The sequence below is a fragment of the Callithrix jacchus genome, chromosome 7 (genome assembly GCF_049354715.1).
Source record: "Callithrix jacchus isolate 240 chromosome 7, calJac240_pri, whole genome shotgun sequence".
Taxonomy (NCBI): Eukaryota; Metazoa; Chordata; class Mammalia; order Primates; family Cebidae; genus Callithrix; species Callithrix jacchus.
Genome location: NC_133508.1, coordinates 32139568 through 32152902, shown reverse-complemented (window position 1 = coordinate 32152902; position 13335 = coordinate 32139568). Strand labels below are relative to the sequence as shown.

General features: G+C 38.4%; 1 protein-coding gene across 1 annotated transcript in view; it reads right to left on the bottom strand.

Annotated features, from left to right (window-relative positions):
* The window catches only part of CCDC7 (coiled-coil domain containing 7), a 467329-nt gene that overhangs the window by 432808 nt on the left and 21186 nt on the right, over window positions 1–13335 (bottom strand). Inside the window, exons 7-9 of the mRNA XM_078329853.1 lie at window positions 11573–11739; window positions 10267–10328; window positions 9102–9158 (exon numbers count right to left, since the gene is read on the bottom strand). Coding sequence (XP_078185979.1) covers window positions 9102–9158; window positions 10267–10328; window positions 11573–11739 — 286 coding nt within the window. The remainder of the gene's footprint in view (window positions 1–9101; window positions 9159–10266; window positions 10329–11572; window positions 11740–13335) is intronic.

Below are 13335 nucleotides of genomic sequence, written 5' to 3'. Positions count from 1 at the left end.
TTCATAAGAATTAAATTTATAATTTTTTGTAGGTAGGGGAGAGTAATTTTAAATGCTTACATAAAAAGTCACAGTTAATAATAAAACAATAATTTAAGAGTAATCTGATTGTAGCATATGATATAATTTTAAATTCTGTCCTAAATATGGTAAAGAACTACATGGAACACCAACATTATTCCAGCTACAATTTGAAAATTCAGCCCCCAGAAAGAAGAAAAATACACTACAAAACATTCCTGGGGAAAAAAAAGGAAGAACACAAAATGACATTAGCAAGATGAGAAAGTAGGAGATATCAATCTTCATTTTCCTACAAAAAAACAACCACTAGACAGCTATCCATGGATGAAAATGGCCCTGTTAGGGCTCAAAGTCTCAAAGAAGCTGCAGCAAGATAGTAAAGCAAAAAAAAATGTAGAATAACCACACAGACAGGATAGCTAAGGAGATCAGCATACCAGAGACATCTGGAGATAGCAAAGAATGAGGAAGAATGCAGAAACTATCACTATCAGCCATGCAACAGGTACCACCATGGTTCCCAGCAGTCTGCTCTACAGAGAACACTGACAGCTCTCACCACTGAGGTAACTAATAACCAATGCCACCATGAAACCCCAGATAAGAGAAATGTTGCTCTATCCACCACCAAGAAGAAGCCACTATTGTGCCACACCAGGACTACGGCCACCATGCTCCAGATCCATGTGTGACCCAGACAACAGAGTCACAATCTTTCCATATGTACCCAGGCTCCAGCATTGGCTAGATGGCTGCACACCCATGCCTCAGACACCAGAGCCACCTTCACTAGGGGCTAGCCCCTCCCCAGACCCTAGAGCCATGCTCACTCTGCACTGGCCTGTGCAATGAACCCTAGCTCTGCCATTCCTCTATAAGTCCTATGTTTCAGGTATCTGAGCCACTGCCACAGTAAGCTAAGCCACAGCCCAATCCTGGAACCACTGTTGCTCTGCATGTGTTCACACTCCAGCCCACATCTCTAAGGCTGCACCATGCACATGTATAATATAGTCACCAGAGCCACTGGCTTCACCTGCTAGCCTTGCCCAGGGCCCTGAAGCTGCAGACTCTCAGTACACATGTGGGCTGCAACCTTAGCTCTGATGTAACCCTTTGAGACTCTGACTGCACATGCATCAGACATCAGAGCTACCCACACCCAAGGCCCCAGAGCAACTCCAGCTCTCCATCTGTGACTACATTTCAGAATGTGGCTCTGCAGCCACTCAACAAGTGCCTGCATCCTAGACACCAGAACCATCAATGCAGCAGGGATATCCATATCACAGTCCTCAGAGCAGCAATAGACTGGCACACACCAGCATCTGGACCCCAGAGCCACTGTCAGTTCATACATGCTCATGCTCCCAGATCCAAGCTGCTTAACCACTCCACAGATACCATGCATCAGACATTAGTACCACTGTCACTACAAGCATACCCACAAGCCAGATCCAGCACCAAGGGATGTCACCTCTGCCACAACTTCCCTTAGAGAAGTAAATGAGATCAGAAGAATTCTGTTGGGCTTTGCCACTATTGCAGATACCTATGGCCTTGGCCACTGTACACCACTGAAATCTTTACCCATATCAACCACAGCTGAAAAAGCTACATGGACACTAAACTGCCACATCCTCACTGGATCCTAAATTGCCACAATCCACCCAGCTAGTGTACTCAAAACCACCCACAGATGAAGATCATTTCATACAAAACCAGTCCATAAAGTCTGGAAACAGTGATGCTATCAAAATCTGCCAAAAAATTCAAATAATTATCTTAAGAAAGCTCAGTAATCTATAAGAAAACACTGATAGACAACTTAAGAAAAATAAGGAAAACAATACACGAACAAAATGAGAAGTTTAACAAAGTGATTGAAATCATAAAGAAGAACCAAACAGAAACTCCAATGCTAAAGAATACAATGAATAAAATTTAAATTACAAAAGATAAATCAAAAAAATGTCAACTGTATAATTCATCAAGGAGAAGAAAGAATCTGTAAACTCAAAGAAAATTATTTGAAAACATAGTTGGGGGAAAAAGAATAAAGAATAAAAAGGAATTTTAAAGGCTATTACCTATTGGATACAATATTCACTATTTAGATAATGGGTACACTAAAAGCCCAGACTTTACCATGATACAGTATATACATGTAAGAAATCTGCACTTATTTCCTCTAAATAAATAAAAATTTAAATTTTTTAATTCCAAAAAATAAATAAATCCTACAGAATTTATGGAACAGCATCAAGAATGTTATGATTTATGAGGAGTGAGGAAGGTGGCACTGTAGGACCAACTCAGGATTGCAGCTCCCAGTAAAATCACAGAGGGTGAGTGGATGCCGCATTTCCAGACGAATCTTTATTGCCCACAGACCAGGAGATTCCCAGGTGTAGGAGCCCCACAGGCCACCGCACAGCAGTTCGGGCCAGCGCGGCTGTTTGGGCCAGCGCGGTTGTTTGGGCTGGGGCCGCATCGCAGCGGCACTCCATACAAAATACACTGGTTTGGTTGCCCTGTTAAACCAGCAATTGGAGATTTTGGAAGGCAGATTAGCACATTCATCTGATTAAACGGGACTTAAATGGAAAGCCAGGCCAGGAGATTCCCAGGCCATAACGTTGTTTGAGCCGGCGCAGTGGGTCACTGCACGGGAAATCACACAGATCCCGAGGCCCTTACAGCAGGCAACTGGAACACCTGGAAGAGAGTCAACCATTCAATTTTTTAAAAAAAAAGGGCTCTGAGGCAGGCAGCCAGGTGATCAGGCTTGGTGGGTCCCACACCCACAAAAACAAACAAACAAAAACAGCAATTGGAAATGCTCGGGGTTAAGAGTGTCACAGCAAGCACAGCTGAACCCAGGACAGTACAGTTCGTTGGGGGAGGGGCGTCCACCATTACCGAGGCACTCGACCCCTATGGAGGTACTCTGCCATTGCTGACGCAGCCTGCCATTGCCGACGCAGCCTGCCATTGCCGAGGCAACCCACCATAACAGAGAGAGTCCGTCACAACAGAGGCAAGCCACCATCACCACAGCAGTTCTAACCACACCCATATAAACAGGACTACAGGGAATTACACAGGGCAGCAGGGCGGAGTCCATGACAACAGGGCAGAGCCCATGGCAACAGGGCAGAGCCCATGGCAGCTCAGCATAACCACTACAGGCAGGCAGGGACTAGACTGCCTCCACGCTGGATAGGACAGTACAACGGATACTCATTAATAAAGCCCTAACTCCCCAGGACAGAGCACCTGAGGGGAAAAAAAAGGAGGCTTTATGAGTTCTACTGCAGCAGACTTAAACGTACCTACCTAGCAGCCCTGAATGAACAACGGACCTCACAGCTCAGCACTTGAACTCCTATAAAGAACAGACTGTCTCCTCAAGCAGCTCCCTGACCCCCGTATATCCAAAGAGTCACCTCACAAAGGACTGATCAGACTGACATTTGGTGGGCATCATTCAGAAACAAAGACAGCAAAAGAAGGATCTGGTAGCAACCCTCACGGTTCCACAGCTGCTACAGGAGTTCCACAGGCAAGCAGGGCCTGGAGTGGACCTCAGCAGTCCTACAGCACAGGGGCCATACTGTTAGAAGGAAAGCTAAGAAACAGAAATACTTCATCATCAACAATCTGAACATCCACTCAGAGACACAATCGAAAAATCAGCAACTACTCAGACGACAGGTGGATAAATCCACAAAGATGGGAAGAAACCAGCACAAAAGGAGGAAGACACCCGAAATGAGAATACCTCCCCTCCTGCAAGGGACCACAACTCCTCAGCAGCAAGGGAACAAAGCAGGACGGAGAATGAGTGTGATGAAATGACAGAATCAGAATTCAGAAGATGGGTAATGAGAAACTTCCATGAGCTAAAAGAACATATTCTGACTCAATGCAAAGAAACTAAGAACCTTGAAAAAAGATTTGAGGAAATGATAACAAGATTGGACAACTTAGAGAGGAATATGAGTGAATTGATGGAGCTGTAAAACACAACACGAGAACTGCGTGAAAAATGCACAAGTCTCAAAAGCAAAACTGACCAAGCAGAAGAAAGAATATCAGAAGTCGAAGATCAACTCAATGAAATAAAATGAGAAGGCAAGATTAGAGAAAAAAGCACAAAAACGAATGAACAAAGTCTCCAAGAAATGTGGGACTATGTGAAGAGACCTAATCTACGTTTGATAGAATGTGACAATCTACGTTTGTACCTGAATGTGACAAAGAGAATGAATCCAAGCTGGAAAATACTCTTCAGGATATTATCCAGGAAAATTTCACCAACCTAGCAAGGCAGGCCAATATTCAAGTCCAGGAAATACAGAGAACACCACAAAAATATTCTGCAAGAAGAGCAACCCCAAGGCACATAATCATCAGATACACCAGTGTTGAAATGAAGGAGAAAAGGCTAAGGGCAGCCAGAGAGAAATGTTGGGTCACCCACAAAGGGAAGGCCATCAGACTCACAGCAGATCTCTTGGCAGAAACCCTACAAGCCAGAAGAGAGTAGCGGTCAATATTCAACATCCTTAAAGAAAAGAACTTTCAACCCAGAATTTCATTTCCAGCCAAACTGAGCTTCATAAGTGGAAGAAAAATCAAATCCTTCATGAACAAGCAAGTACTCAGAGATTTTGTCACCACAAAATCTTGCTTTACAAGAGCTCCTGAAAGAGGCACTACACATAGAAATGAAGAACCAGTACCAGCCATTCCAAAAACATAACAAATGCTAAAGAGCATCAACAAAATGAAGAATCTGCATCAACTAATGGGCAAAACAGCCAGCTAGCATCAAAATGGCAGTATCAAATTCACACATAACAATATTAACCCTAAATGTAAATGGGCTAAATGCACCAATCAAAAGACACAGACTGGCAAATTGGATAAAAAGTCAAATTCCATCAGTGTGCTGTATCCAGGAAACCCATCTCACATGCAAGGATACACAAAGGCTCAAAATAAAAGGATGGAGGAAGATTTACCAAGCAAATGGAGAGCAAAAAGAAGCAGGAGTTGCAATTCTCATCTCTGATAAAATAGACTTTAAAGCAACAAAGATCAAAAGAGACAAAGAAGGCCATTACATAATGGTAAAAGGATCGATACAACAAGAAGAGCTAACGATCCTAAATATATATGGACCCAATACAGGAGCACCCAGATACATAAGGCAAGTTCTTAATGACTTACAAAGAGACTTAGACTCGCACACAATAATAGTGGGAGACTTTAACACTCCACTGTCAATATTAGACAGATCAACCAGACAGAAAATTCACAAGGATATGCAGGGCTTGAACTCAGACCTAGAACAAGCAAACCTGATAGACATTTACAGAACTCTCCACCCCAAATCCACCGAATATACATTCTTCTCAGCACCACATCACACCTACTCTAAAATTGACCCCATAATTAGAAATAAAGCACCCCTCGGCAAATGCAAAACAATGAAAATCATAACAAACAGTCTCTCAGACCATAGTACAATCAAGTTAGAACTCAGAATTCAGAAACTAACTCAGAACTGCACAGCTTCATGGAAACTGAACAACTAGCTCTTGAATGTTGACTGGATAAACAATGAAATGAAGACAGAAATATAGTTCTTCAAAGCCAACAAGAATGAAGACACAACATGTCAGAATCTCTGGGAAACATTTAAAGCAGTCTCTAGAGGAAAATATATAGCAATAAGTGCCCATATAAGAAGAGTGGAGAGATCAAAAATTGACACCCTATCATCAAAATTGAAAGACTTAGAGGAGCAAGATCAAAAAAACTCAAAACCTAGCAGAAGACAAGAAATAACTAAGATCAGAGCAGAACTGAAGGAGATAGAGACACAAAAAACCCTTCAAAAAATCAATAAATCCAAGACATGGTTTTTTGAAAAGATCAACAAAATACACAGACCACTAGCCAGACTGAGAAAAAAGAAAAGAGAGAATAATCAAATAGATGCAATAAAAAACAATAAAGGGGAAATCACTACAGATTCCACAGAAATTCAAACCATCATCAGAGAACATTACAAACAACTCTATGCACATAAACTAGTAAACCTGGAAGAAATAGATAAATTCCTGGATACCTGTGTCCTCCCAAGCATAAACCAGGACTAAGTCGAAACCATGAATAGACCAATAACAAGATCTGAAGTTGAGGCAGAAATTAAAAGCCTACCACACAAAAAAAGCCCAGGTCCAGATGGGTTCACAGCCAAATTCCACCAGACACACAAAGAGGAGCTGGTACCATTCCTTCTGAAACTATTCCAAATAATCCAAAAAGAGGAAATCCTTCCCAAATCATTTTATGAGACCAACATCATCCTGATACCAAAACCTGACAGAGACTCAACAAGAAAACAAAACTTCAGGCCAATATCTATGATGAATATCAATGCAAAAATCTTCAATAAAATACTGGCAAGCTGATTGCAACAGCACATCAAAAAACTTATCCATCATGATGAAGTAGGATTCATCCCGGGGATGCAAGGCTGCTTCAACATACACAAGTCTATAAACGTAATTCACCACATAAACAGAACCAAAAACAAAAACCACATGACTATATCAATTGACGCAGAGAAGGCCTTTGACAAAATTCAACAGCCCTTTATTCTAAAACCCTCAATAAACTCTGTATCGATGGAACATATCTCAAAATAATAAAAGCCATTTATGACAAACCTACAGCCAATATCATACTGAACGAGCAAAAACGAGAAGCATTCCCTTTGAAATCCAGCACTAGACAAGGATGCCCTCTCTCCTCACCACTCCTATTCACTATAGTATTGGAAGTTCTAGCCAGAGCAATCAGGCAAGAAAAATAAATTAAGGGTATTCAAATAGGAAAGGAGGAAGTCAAATTGTCTGTATTTGCAGATGACATATTTAGAAGACCCTATCATCTCAGCCAACATCTCCTTAAACTGATAAAGAACTTCAGCAAAGTCTAGGATACAAAATCAATGTGCAGAAATCACAAACATTTCTATACACCGATAACAGACTAACAGAGAGCCAAATCATGAGTGAACTCCCATTCACAATTGCTACAAAGAGAATAAAATACCTAGGAATAAAACTAACAAAGGATATAAAGGACCTCTTCAAGGAGAACCACAAACCACTGCTCAAGGAAATAAGAGAGGACACAAACAGATGGAGAAACCTTCCATGCTCATGGTTAGAAAGAATTAATATTGTGAAAATGGCCACACTGCCCAAAGTAATTTATAGATTAAACACAATCCCCATCAAGCTACCAATGACCTTCTTCACAGAACTGGAAAAAAAACACCTTAAAATTCATATGGAACCAAAAGGGAGCCTGCATAGCCAAGACAATCCTAACAAAAAGAACAAAGACAGAGGCATCATGCTACGTGATTTCAAACTATATGACAAGGCTACAGTAATCAAAACAGCATGGTACTGGTACCAAAACAAGAGATATAGACCAATGGAACAGAACAGGGGCCTTGGAGGCAATGCCACACATCTACAACCATCTGATCTTTGACAAACCTGACAAAAACAAGCAATGGGAAAAGGATTCCCTGTTTAATAAATGGTGTTGAAAAAACTGTCTAGCAGTGTGCAGAAAGCAGAAACTGGACCCCTTCCTGACACCTTACACTAAAATTAACTCCAGATGGATTAAAGACTTAAACATAAGACCTAACATCATAAAAACCCTAGAATAAAACCTAGGGAAAACCATTCAGGACATAGGCATAGTCAAGGACTTCATGACTAAAACACCAAAAGCACTGGCCACCAAAGCCAAAATAGACAAATGGGACCTAATGAAAATCCAGAGATTCTGTACAGCCAAAGAAACAATCATTAGAGTGAACTGGCAACCAACAGAATGCGAAAAACCTTTTGCAATCCACCCATCTAACAAACGGCTAATGTCCAGAATCTACAAAGAACTAAAACAAGTTTACAGGAAAAAAAAAAAACCCATTCAAAAGTGGTTGAAGGAGATGAACAGACACTTTTCAAAAACAGACACATATGAAGCCAACAAACATATGAAAAAAATGCTCATCATCATTATTAGAGAAATGCAAGTCAAAACCACATTAAGATACCACTTCGGCCAGTTAGAATAGCGATTATTAAAAAATGTGGAGACAACAGAAGCTGGAGAGGATGTGGAGAAATAGGAACACTTTTACACTGTTGGTGGGAGTGTAAACTAGTTCCACTATTGTGGAAGACAGTGTGGGACTTCCTCAAGGACCTAGAAATAGAAATTCCATTTGACCGAGCAATGCCATTACTGGGTATATATCCAAAGGATTATAAATCATTCTACTATAAAGATACATGCACATGTATGTTCACAGCAGCACTGTTTACAATAGCAAAGACCTGGAACCAACCCAAATGTCCATCAACAATAGACTAGACAAGGAAAATGTGGCACATATACACCATGGAATACTATGCAGCCATAAAAACTGATGAGTTCGTGTCCTTTGTAGGGACATGGATGAACCTGGAAACCATCATTATCAGCAAACTGACACAAGAACAGAAAATCAAACACCATGTTCTCACTCATAGGTGGGTGTTGAACAATGAGAACACATGGACACAGGGAGGGGAACATCACACACCAGGGCATTCTGGTGGTGGGGGATTGAAGGAAGGATAGCAGGGGGTCGGGGAATTGGGTACAGATAACATTAGGAAAAATACCTAATGTAGGTGATGGGGGGATGGATGCAGCAAACTACCATGGCATGTGTATACCTATGTAACAATCCTGCACAATCTGCACATGTACCCCAGAACTTAAAGCATAATTTAAAAAAAAATCTAATTTCGGTAAAATGTATCCTTAACTAGGAATTTCAATACTTGCCTGACAACCAAATGAACTGTATGGCTCCCAGCTCCAAGACAGGGAATACATATTGTTAACCTAATAATTATTACTTTATAGAAATTAATGTAACAGAGGTTATTACCACAATAATGCTTTCATGAATGGAAACTTACGTGGCTCCATTGCAGAAACATCTTTAAATTCATCAGTTGTGTGGGCTTTTATGAATTCTGAAATAATTAGAAATGTATTTGTCACTATAAATTTCAAACAGTAATCACATGCACTAATTGAGTTTTCATTTTAGTAACTCATCAAAAGAAAGAAAACTATTAAAAAATAATAGCTGCCAACACTGTAGATCTTTCCAATCAGTCAACAAATAATAATATTTAAAAGAACGTGTGTAACAGCTGATTATAAACATCACTTTCTCATCAAAATTTGTTTTTCCTCTTGAAGTCTCTTATATTCATTGATGGAACCATCATTATCTAGTCTTCCTTCCTTCCATACCCAATCACCAACTTTTGCCAATTCTATCAAGTAAATATTTCTCAAACCTGACTCCCTTCGTCTCTTCACTAGTCCTCGAACATAGCTGCTTGTCACCCATCTAAGATATAATAACTTCCATTTCTTACTCCTAGTCCCCAAATTTAGCTTCTACAGTTTGTCCAGGAAAAAAAACTCTCTAAAACTAAATTCTACAAAAATCTTCAATTATTCTTTATTATATTTGAAAAAAGTCTAAGCCCCTTAGCAGAACATCCATTCCCACTATGATTAGGCCCTCTTATACCTTATCCCTTATCCCGCTTCTTACTCTGATACCAATCCAGTTGTAATTCGATATTCATGTTGTTTGTTCATGCTATTGTCTTCTTAAAATACCAAATATTTCCCTTATTTACTTGACTAAATCCTATTCATCCTTTAGCTTTCTAACTCCCTTAGGTTGAACAGATTGCTCCTTTCTTGGACCCAGTGCAAATTCTACATATCCTTATCATGCATGACACTGTACTGACATGCTAGATAATGTATTTGCAACCTTATTAAGCTGTAAATTTTATGGGAGTAACAACCAAGTTGTTGTCTGTAAAAGGGATACATGTTGTTTTCATTTTGTATGTTCCCAGAATCTGGAACATAATAAGAACTTTTATTAAAGTATCAAACTCACTATTAAATAAGAGTTTGAGGTTGCAGTAAGTGATAATCATGCCACTACACTCCAGCATGGGTGACAGAGTAAGACCCTCTCTTTAAAAAATAAAAAATAATACCAACTTTTTTAATAAAATTTTTAAGGACAAACGTATCAAATATTATCACCTTCCATTTTCTGTGCTACATCTTCCCAACTCTTCACTGCTTCTGGTAGATTTTCTTTATTCCTGTTAAAGTTCAATAAATAAAACATTTTTAATATATTAAAGAGTAAGAGTTTAAATTATACTAAAGAACTAAAATGTGCAGTCTAGACATATAAAGTTTGTAAAGTAAAAACTAAACATATCTTTAATCTTTATAGACATGAAGGTAAATTAACAAGTTATAAGTTAAAAAGTATAAAAGTCAAACTAAACTATGTAATTATGACTTCTATATATTCCATGAATATAATTAGGTATACAAACAACATTAACAACAAAAATAGCAAAAACTGTTAGAAACATAAATTGCTTTTTGTCAATGTATTATTATCGATCATATAATGATGAAGGACATAAGTTCTGGAGTGAGACTAGCAGACCCAAAACCTGCTTCATCCATTTACTAATTATATGACCTCAGCCAGGTACATTACTTAACCACTATGGGCTTCAGTTTATTCTCATTAAAATTGGGGTATAATAGTAACTTTCTTGTGAAGTAGTTATGGCAATCAAAGAAGATTATACATGTAAAGTTATTACAAAAATCCCTAGTACACAGCAGACACTTAAATGTCAAGTATTAATATGGTCTAAACCTTAACCTCTGAACCAAGGATCTAGATATATAACCCCCAGGAACCAACTCAGGTACCACTCTCTTCATTATTTTAAGTTATTTAGTAATTTATCACTAAAGTAACTGCATAACTAGGGGCCCCTCCCAAATATGGGTACATGTTTTCTATTTCAACACTAAAAAAGAATTTTGTGTATGCTTAATGCAAAAACATGGTTGCTTATAAATGTAAAAATTTAACTTGGATGAGCTGTTAATATAATTTGAATGAAAGTTTTCATGAACAATGAAATATTTCATTAGATCTCAGTTTTCTATTTACTACTAGGAGTAAAATCAAACTGAAAGAAGAGTTTATATGCCAGATATTTCAAAGCTAGCCATGTCCAATATAACTTTCTAATAAAAGCCAAATATGGGTACTAAACACTTTAAATGTGGCTAGTGTGACTAAGAAACCGATTTTCTACATTGAATTTGCATAGCCACATGCAGATAATGTCTCCTGTATTATATATATCAGATTATTAAAAATTGCAAATAGAAACAAGCTGACTAGACCTGATTTGACTAGGAAGCTTTATGTGTAGCCATCATACATGATGGCTCATTATCTTAAATTCAGTGCTAATTATATACCCCTTCTTATTGTTTTTAATTCAATTAGTTCTTATATTTCACTTACATGGTTTTAGACAATATGACTTTCAAGGAGTTTTTAGACCTCTGTTTAAGGCGATTCTTCAGTTCTTCAAATCTTTGTGCAAGCCTTACTACTTGTGCAAGATTTAACGTGACTGCTTCGTCAGGGTCTGGAGGCTCTGCTTGTAAAAGAGTTTGATCTTTACTTATCTAAAATAATAAAATTAACCAGTTACTTAGTAAATACTCATTTTGCTCCAATACTTCAAATAAATTTCATTTTTCCTTTATCAAATCAAAGTAATTTTTATATTACTCTATAGCTATAGCTAAGTAATGAGATAATATTTTACAAATATATTTATATGAGCAATTATCTATGAATATATTTATAGTTCGGTGATGGCTTTTACATGTAAAACCTGAAATCAAATCATCTGTTTATTGTTTTAATATTTAGGAATTTTAAGCAAGTCCAATAACAATACATGCAACTCACAATATTTACAAGAGTAATTCTAAATTGTTTCCCATAAATTCTTTCTAAGAATTACCCTTACTGTGGTAAATTATCTAAAGACAATAATTTTCTCTCAAAGACTAATACTGTCTATAATAACTCCCAGAAGTTAACATACAAAGGTCTATGGAGCTAGCATTCCTTCACTTTGCGTGGGGAAGACTGAGATTTATTTGGGTGTCCTTGAGACCTCTGGAATAGACCAATCTAAAAACTAACAGACAGTGGGAAGAAACAGTAAAATTCACAGAATAAGATGACCATAATTACTATTCTAGGTAGTAAGTTTATTTAAAGAAATTCAGCAAGAATGACTATCCAAAAACCACAGCAAAAGAAACCTACAAACAGCCAGTATGTGGAGACATAAACAAGCAGAATAGCAATTGGGTTATGATCCTATATCTAGAAAGTGATCCTATATCTAGAAAATTTTGAGAGAAAAATGGCAGAGAATATTTACAAGAGTAATGCTAAAATAATTGCTTCCCCTAAATTCAGAGATCGGCCCATGTAGTCACCTCCAATCCTTATGATAGGAGGAAAAGCTGAGGAGAAGATGAAGTCTAGGACTCAGCAAAGATAAATTCTAGCATTGGGGATTAAGAACAGACTTCATTTTTGTAATGACTGGAATGAGATTAGGATATAACAACAGGAAGTAAATGCTGGGCAATGAAGTACTAGTATGAACTTCAGTGTAGAGAAGATATGAAAAGGAACACAGAATTGGTAGGAGCAAAGCAGAAGATCAATGGAAACTCTATAGACAAATGAAAGATCCCAAATAAGGAGCCACAAATCATAAATTGAATCAAAAATGATGTCATCAATTTACTGAGTCTCATCTCAAAAATCTATTCTTTAATGTCTTATCTGTGATAGTAGAATATTTCTTCCTTGACAAGTGGCCTGATGTTAACCTTTCCTGGAGAGGCAATGGAAGAGCAAGAGGCTTTTCTTCCTAGTTCTGTGTCTCTTTCTGCTTATTCCTTAGGCAGTGTGTATTTTATAGTACTCACCCATAGAAAATTTCAACACCATCATCCTCATGGATGACTTCCTGGTAAGGTCCCTGGCATCGCAGATTCCTATGGGCAGCTTCTCCCAGAACTTCCTAACAAAATCCACCAGTACAGAGCCTCCCTTAGAGAAGTTTTCCAACATACCACCCTTGTGAACAGTTTCCCAGAAGGAAGTACAGCACCTCTCTGGATGGTGGCTTTTCCTAGCATCAGAGAGGGCAGATTCCTAAGTGTACCACCCTCATGGACAGCTTCCTATTA